At 30.7% G+C, this 7,815-nt stretch overlaps 1 protein-coding gene across 2 annotated transcripts; it reads right to left on the bottom strand.

The window, feature by feature from the left end:
* Positions 1-294: 294 nt before the first annotated feature.
* On the bottom strand, positions 295-1,398 carry LOC111403294. Of its 2 annotated transcripts, none has more exons than XM_023031738.1 (2): positions 970-1,398; positions 295-874 (listed from the first exon to the last, which is right to left on the bottom strand). In XM_023031738.1, exons 1-2 carry the CDS (start codon positions 1,289-1,291, stop codon positions 396-398), a joined length of 801 nt encoding a protein of 266 aa, XP_022887506.1. In that variant the 5' UTR covers positions 1,292-1,398; the 3' UTR covers positions 295-395. The 2 variants fall into 2 exon arrangements, with proteins under 2 accessions (XP_022887506.1, XP_022887505.1); XM_023031737.1 differs by having other exon boundaries at positions 295-880; positions 970-1,395.
* Positions 1,399-7,815: the final 6,417 nt, after the last annotated feature.

The following is a 7,815-nucleotide window of genomic DNA, read 5'->3' as shown; positions in this document are numbered from 1 at the left end:
ACTAATTAAATTTTTATATGATCTTTTTTGTATTCGAGAAAAATAATAAAAAATATATTACATTATAACAATTCTTGGGGAATCCGATAGAGATAAAAGATATACTGTTATGCCTTGTATGATTTTAATCGATGTTTTCGTGAGAATTGGATCTGTAACATTTTATCCGGCTTAAAGTCTTAAAGACAGCAGGTCAGGAACACATTGATCATAGTACTTCCATTATGAAGTTACACACTTGCATATTTGATACGTTGGACAGGACTTAAAAAAAAAAAAATAAAAAAAATAAAAAAATAAAAAAACCTAAAATTTATTGTTTACTACTGCAAATCAAACTGTATTCTACATATACTTAGTATGTAGTATAAGCCCTGTGCAGCTTCAATCACTTATTAACCCTCACTTGATCTTCTGCTGCGCCTCCCTCTTGCAATATTCTGTAAAAAGTATTCTGCTATAGTTTGCCCCAACCCCTTAAAGAGCCCTCCTACGGCTTCAAAAACCACCTGAGTAGCAAGCCCCTTTTTCCAATCGTGGTCGGCTTTTCCAGGGGAGGGATACTCCAGAGCTAGCCCGTTTATCAAATTCTTAGCACAAACTGCATGGAGATGGTAATCACAAACGGTGCAACGGTATACTCGACCCGACCTCGTCTTCTTGCACTCACCGCATAGAATCCTGTTATCGGTACTCGATGAGGATGTATTCAATGGTGGTAACAGTTTCAATGTATGTGGATGCACTGGAAAGTTCCTTTCAGTTGAAAGCATTGCGCAGCAAGGGTGCATCTGGAAACTACAAGCTCTACATCTGAAACTAAATCCTTTGATTGTTTTGTTACAAACATCACACTTTGGCCACGAAATTCCAGCTATTGCTGACAGTTAACCTCCATGTTATTGTCAAGATGATCATAGTACTTGCAAAGAAAAGAAGAACAAATAGCTTTTATACTGCGAGTTGTACCTTGTTTTGGTTTAGCGTGGAACACGAGTTGGTGTTGGCCGTGGAGGGGATGGTTCTGTAATATTGGAGGCGACAAAGCACAAAACTCGTGGAGCTGAAAATCACATTGCTGGCATGCAAATCTCTTCCCAGATCCATCGTCCTTGCAGCCAGTGCACGTAAATAGTTCAGGCAGATTAACTTTTGTCAAGGGGTGTTTTGGGTGAGTGTAATGAGTTATTTCTTCTACAATTACAGGCTGGGGTGAGGTGGGAAAGTCTGATTCTATTATGGAATTCTTGTTGTTGCCCATTGAGGCAGAGGATTTAAGCAGGGGATTCATAGGTGTTTCAAACAATGGTGTAATTTGGCAACCATGGAATATAATTTATGCTGGCTAAAAGTGATCAATTTCGAACAGGAGAGAGTGGAAAGACTGAAAAGATTTCAAGTTTTCAAAAGTTAAAGAATCTTGACTTTTAAATCAAGCTTTTTGGAATTCGATATACTTTAAATTCACAAGTTATTTTAGTCACACCGTGTTGACGTGTTATATATGATGTACCAAGTTGATAAAGAACAAGAAAACCAGCAACAAGAATCCACAAAAGGGAAGGTTTGAACGTGATTCTGAATCGCTGTCCTCAAACGATATTTTTTGCCATCGGGATAAGTGTTTGAAAGCTTTAAAAGGCAAATAGTTTACGTGTATAAACAAACCCTAATTCAAGTTTGAATCAAGCAAAAGAAACTTGGAAAAGAAACTTGAAGAACAATATGAGAAAACTTGGTTTGATCTTTGATTTGATTACAACTAAATTGATTTGATGTTTATAATATGTTTTCTAACATGAAAACCACCCCAATATATAGTACATCAATCATTATGCACGAAAATGTGCCAAAAATAAATCAAAAAGGTGTTGAACTAACCAAAATGAAAATAGAATTCAAATCTCCTACGGACAAAAAATTGAACGGGCAATCACTCACTCGAAATGTTATATATATATATAATCTTTGTTTTGTTTATCACATAATTTTTCACTTCCAAATCTCACCTCACTATAATTTGAACAATATTCCAACGATTTACACTAAACTAGACTAAAATAGTTAATATTATTGACATATTTTGTCCTGTGTGACCTGCCTCTATTTCTAAATTACAGACACATAATATGTATCCTTTTGAGATGCATGTGAAATAGGATTGCGTGTGGTTAAAGAAGAGAGATATTTGATACGTTGGCTTGTTATCTTATTTAAATGCGCCTCGTAGGTCTTACACTTATACTGGAAAGGGAAATATGAAAAATCCACATTGAATTCTAGAAGGAATAAATCTTTTCCAATGCTTTACTTGTTTATCCAATTTTCTCCGGCTTATAATTTTATTATTGGCCAAACAACTATCTAAAATTATAGGCCACCCGGGGTCATGAAATTTGGCAAAAAAAAAAAAAAAGGAATAAGGAAAAAGTGAATCCAATGAAAATCAAAATTTACAAGAAAATCTCACTCTTTCAATAATTAACTAAGGATGAAAAGAATCAAGAGACTGTAGGAGGGTTCTTATTCGATTTAAAGTGGCAAGCCAAGAAAATGGTTGCTGACTTTTAGGGTGTTAAACTTTCATTAATGATTTTGTGTCACTCATTATGAGTTGTAAAGAAATTTACAAAGGGAAAACACATATAGTAATGTCTCTTTTATCATAGTCACCTAGATTTCGTGCACTATAGTATCATCGCTATAAATAATATTTGATAAATTAATAATCTATTTTATATAATAATATTTTATGGCTCCAACTTAAACTAATAGATTAAATTAATAATTTCAGTAAATTAACAAGATAATACTTTTCTAAAAATCCTTACGTAACTCTATTATCCCATTAGTACATAAATTAATAATCTGCTAAATTATATATATGATGACTGTGATATTTTTATTAGAATATGATTTTATTGTTATTTTTCTATGAATTTAAATCTAGTTGGATCTCATCTTCGTTTTTCTTATTGAATAGAAGTTGTGGTCTGTGGGGTCGAATTCTCGAATTGCAATATTATGAAGTGTTGTTGATGTTTTGATTGCTTTCTTGCGTGTAACAACTCCAAAATTATTGTAACTATGAATTTTGAGAAGAATTTGGGTTTATTTGTATGAAAATTATTTCCAAACTAAATTTGTGTTTGTCTGTATAAAAATGTTTTAACAACTAAGTATACAAGTACAATGAATTTATTTTTTGGGTAACTTAATGAGGATTTATTGGATTAATTCATATCCAATTGAATGGATATGTAAAATATAATGAATTTTTACTTGAATGAATGCATGTTCGTGAAATGTAGTTTATACTTAATAAATTAATAAGTTATTGATTAAATTAACATCTCTTTTAATTAATAAAATTTATATGATCCCAATGTATTAATTTATAAAGGTTGTAGTATATTTTTAATTTGGTGGTTATATTTTTAGTTTGGTGGTTTGTGAGCATGATTCGGCTTGGGCAACTTGTGACAAAATTTCAAATCAAATCAATTAAAGATGTTTGGAATTTTTCAAACCAAATCAAACCACTTCAATTTTTAAACCAAAACAATCCTAACAACATTTCTCGCTTCGATCTGTTTAAAACCACGAATTAACAAAGAAAAAAATGAAGTTAAATTATAAATACTAGCTTAAAATTTCATGTTAAAATATAAAGAGCATCATTAAAAATATTATAAACTAAAGTTCTACAATTTTTATCTTTATAATGCACCAACATGATAAAAATATTTTAATCTCTTAGTCGATATTGATTTGAGCAACATTTGCAATTGTAAAATGTAACCATGATTCATTTCCCCCATAATGAAAAGGATATTATGCATGAATTCATCAATTATAGTTAAATGATATAAAATAATTAATAAAATTTTAAAATGAATAGGTTGATCAAGTATGATAATACCTTTTTATAATTTTTTGTGAATCATCCAATGCTTACACCTTATCCAAATATTGACAAATCACTATCGGTTCCTTGTTATCGTGCAACAAATTTTTAGGACAAATTACCGCCTCAGCAATATTTGTACTCAATGACCACTTAAAAAAATTAAGAATCTAACCACTAATACGAAATATAGACTCGAAAATAATTGTATATATTTGAATAGCTGACACATCTTTAGTAATTTGGGAGAACAATCTTATATTTATTTGTATTGAATTTTCACCAAAGTAATACTAAAAGACTCATTGATCAAATCTTCAAAACGATCATTTCAGTAAATAATTTTTAGATTAATTGAGTGATCGGACCTGAAAATTGTGACGTAAATAAACAAAAAATGTTGTTCGCTAGAAATTTAAGGGAGCACGACACAAGATTAGGACAAAACAACACAAAAATTAGTAAAATATATCGAATAATTTTTTTTTAAAAAAAAAGAAGAAAAGAAGCAAAATTGGATAATCTGACAGGATAATTTAGCTAAAATCCAAGAAAATTATTAGTAAAAGGAAAATCAATGTGTGAAATTTGAATTAAAATCTAAATTTGATTGTTTACTTAATTGTAATGGATAATCGATGAATGTAATTTATCAACAATGATTCTATATTTCACTCAATTTGAGGATTTTGCATTCAAGTTGTGATGAATGATGGGTATTGGGGTAAGATTTAAATAATTAAAAGTAATGCTTTTTCTACATAGGTAAGATTTAAATAATTAAAAATAATGCTTTTTGTACACAATGTTACATAATAATTTACATTAAAATGAGATGTCAAAAATAGAGTGACTCATTTTTTTATTTTTTTTTGGTTTAGGAAATTCTGACACAATCATATTTTTCCACATCATGTATATGTAAACTATTATATATCTAAATCTGTATATACATATAGCACATCTGATTAATTAATTGGGATGGATAATTATCTATTTAGGTATTGGGTTTAATTGGGTTATATCTAATATGAATGTATCTTTTTAACTGAGATATTTTTAGTTTAAATTGGGTTGGATAAAATTATATTAATTTATTTTTATATTTTTATTTTGTAAACGGTTTGATGATTTGAAACGATTTGCAAAAATTGAAATCTAAACCAAATCACTTCAAAGTGATTTGATTTGATTCGATTCAAAATCAAAATGTTGATGGATCCACGTGGATAACCAACAATCTCAAAAAAGTGACTTCAGTTCGATTTTTTGTTTTTTGACAATTTCATTGTTAAGATCTAGTGTGTACTTACGAGCCTAATTTTTTGGGACTCATTTGTGCGTTGATTGTTTTGGTCAGGAAATGGATGTACCAAATTTAACATTGCAACTAAAATATAACTTTAATCTTGAAATATACAATTTTTATCATTCTAGTATTTCAATAATTGGTAAACATTCTATATTTACTTATTTATTAAATTGATTTCCATTTTGTGCAATAGTTTTGGAGTTGACCTTAATGTGTAAGCATCCTAGACGTATGCTTATATTTATAAAACTATAAACACGATCAAACGTGGAAGTTTAGGCTATCTAGCCATTGTCAACATGAAAGCCTTTCGGAATTGAAAACGTAGCAGCAGTTTTACGAGTTTTAGAGCTTCCAATGCCTCCTTCCAGCCTCTAAATGATGTTGTAGCATAAACGAGTAGACCAAATGACATTAGGGACCCAAACAATGTTTCTTTTGTAGACTTGGTTCATCACTAATTCTTTCCTGTAACTGTAGGAATTATTTACTATTCACTGCAACTTCCAAATTCTCCAAACTTATTATTGGAAGTGCAAATCATTGATTAATGGAAGGTTCAGGCCACACACAGTTTTCCTTAATTAGAAATGGAAAATTTCAACATTCTCCCACTTGGCCTAATAAATTCCATTATTTCTATAGTAAGAAAGAAATGCATGAATTATGGCTACATGTCCTCTTAGAACGAGTATTATCTTCCATATGTCACAATGTATTTTTTTTAATTTTATTTTTTGTCTTAACTCTATTCCATAAAACTTAATGAATAAACTCTATGTTTATTCTAGGTCCAAACTTAATTGATATTTCTCCAACAAGGAATAATTGCTCATAAAACGAATATGAGAAATTATCACTATTAAATTAGAATTTCAGAAAATAACATTATCATATACAATGAAATCAAACTAAAGGACCAAGTCCTATACGGTCTACAAGATCCTTGAATTTGAACTATGGCATGTCTTTTGTCAAAAAATGAGCAATCATCAATTCAGTATTTATGTGCTCAACAATGATTGTTTTGTCTTTAACATTCTCTTTTATGGCTAAATACTTAATGTCGATATGCTTGCTTCGACTATAGCTTTTATTATTTTTAACCATAAAAACTGCAGCTGAATTATCACGTTATAATCTCAATGGCCTAGAAATAGAATTTACGATCCTAAGCCTAGAAATGAAACTCTTCGTTTATACACTATGTGATGTAGCCTCAAAACATGAAACGAACTCAACCTCCATAGTAGAATTAGTAGTTAAAGTTTGCCTTGCACTCCTCCATGATATAGCTCCACTAGCAAACATGAAAATGTATCTTGATATTGATTTTCTTGAATCAACACAGCCAGCAAAGTCTGAATTAAAGTAGCCATTTACCTCCAAATTATCAATTCGTCTGTACATAAACATGTTATCCTTAGTCCCTTGAAGGGACTTTAAAATTTTCTTTACAGCTTTCCAGTGGTCCGTACCTGGATTATTTTGATACCTTCCCAACATTCCAATAGCAAATGCAATATCAGGCCTTGTGTAGACCAAGCATACATTAGGATTCCAACAACTGAAGTATATGGGATATTCCTCATTTGTTCCCTTTCAAAGTCATTCTTTGGGCATTGATTCAAATGAAACTTATCACCATTTACTATGGGAGCTATACTCGGTGAACAATCTTATCTTTTATTCGAAATCCCTCTAAAGCCTTATTGATATAGGTTTTATGCGACAAACCCAAAATACCCCTATACTATAGATCTTTATACCAATGACATAAGATGCATCACCCATGTCCTTCATGTTAAAAATTTTAGAGGGAAATTGCTTTACCTCATGTAGCAAACCCTTATCATTGGTTACAAGTAAAATATCATCCATATATAAAATAAGAAAACAAATTTTACTTTCACTGAACTTTTGTAATATATATTAATCCATAATGTTTTCTATGAAACTAAATGAAGAGATAACCCTATGAAATTTTAAATTCCATTGATGAGAGGCTTGTTTTAGTCCATATATGGATTTCTTAAACTTGCATACTAAATGCTAACCATTACTAGAGAGGAAAATTTATGGTTGTTTCATATACACCTCTTCATTTAGTTTTCCATTTAGGAAAGCCGTTTTCACATTGATCTGCAGTAGCTCAAAGTCAAAATGTGCAACTAATGCCAAAAGAACGCGAAGAGAATCTTTCTTGGACACAGGAGAAAAGGTCACCTTGTAGTCGATTACTTCCTTTTAAATAAATCCTTTGGCTATGAGTTTTTCTTTATATCTTTCAATGTTGTCAAATGAGTTCTTCTTTGTTTTAAAGACCCATTTACACCCTATGGTCTTTGCACCATGAGGTAACTTGACAAGATCTCAGACTTTGTTGGATGCCATAGAATTCATTTCATCTTTCATGGTATTATGCCATAAATCGGATTCTTTGCAATCCATGGCTTGTGAAACCGTTTTAGGCATTTTCGACTCAAAAACTATTGTCCAATTCTTCTAGATACACAACATAGTCACTTTAAATTGTTGATCGTCATTCTCCTGTAGATCTTCTTAATGTTGGTTCAATATTTTCCTAAATGCCATG

Source organism: Olea europaea, chromosome 11 (genome assembly GCF_002742605.1).
Source record: "Olea europaea var. sylvestris chromosome 11, O_europaea_v1, whole genome shotgun sequence".
Taxonomy (NCBI): domain Eukaryota; kingdom Viridiplantae; phylum Streptophyta; class Magnoliopsida; order Lamiales; family Oleaceae; genus Olea; species Olea europaea.
Note: the sequence above shows the minus strand (reverse complement) of the source record. Positions and strands in the feature narration are given on the sequence as shown.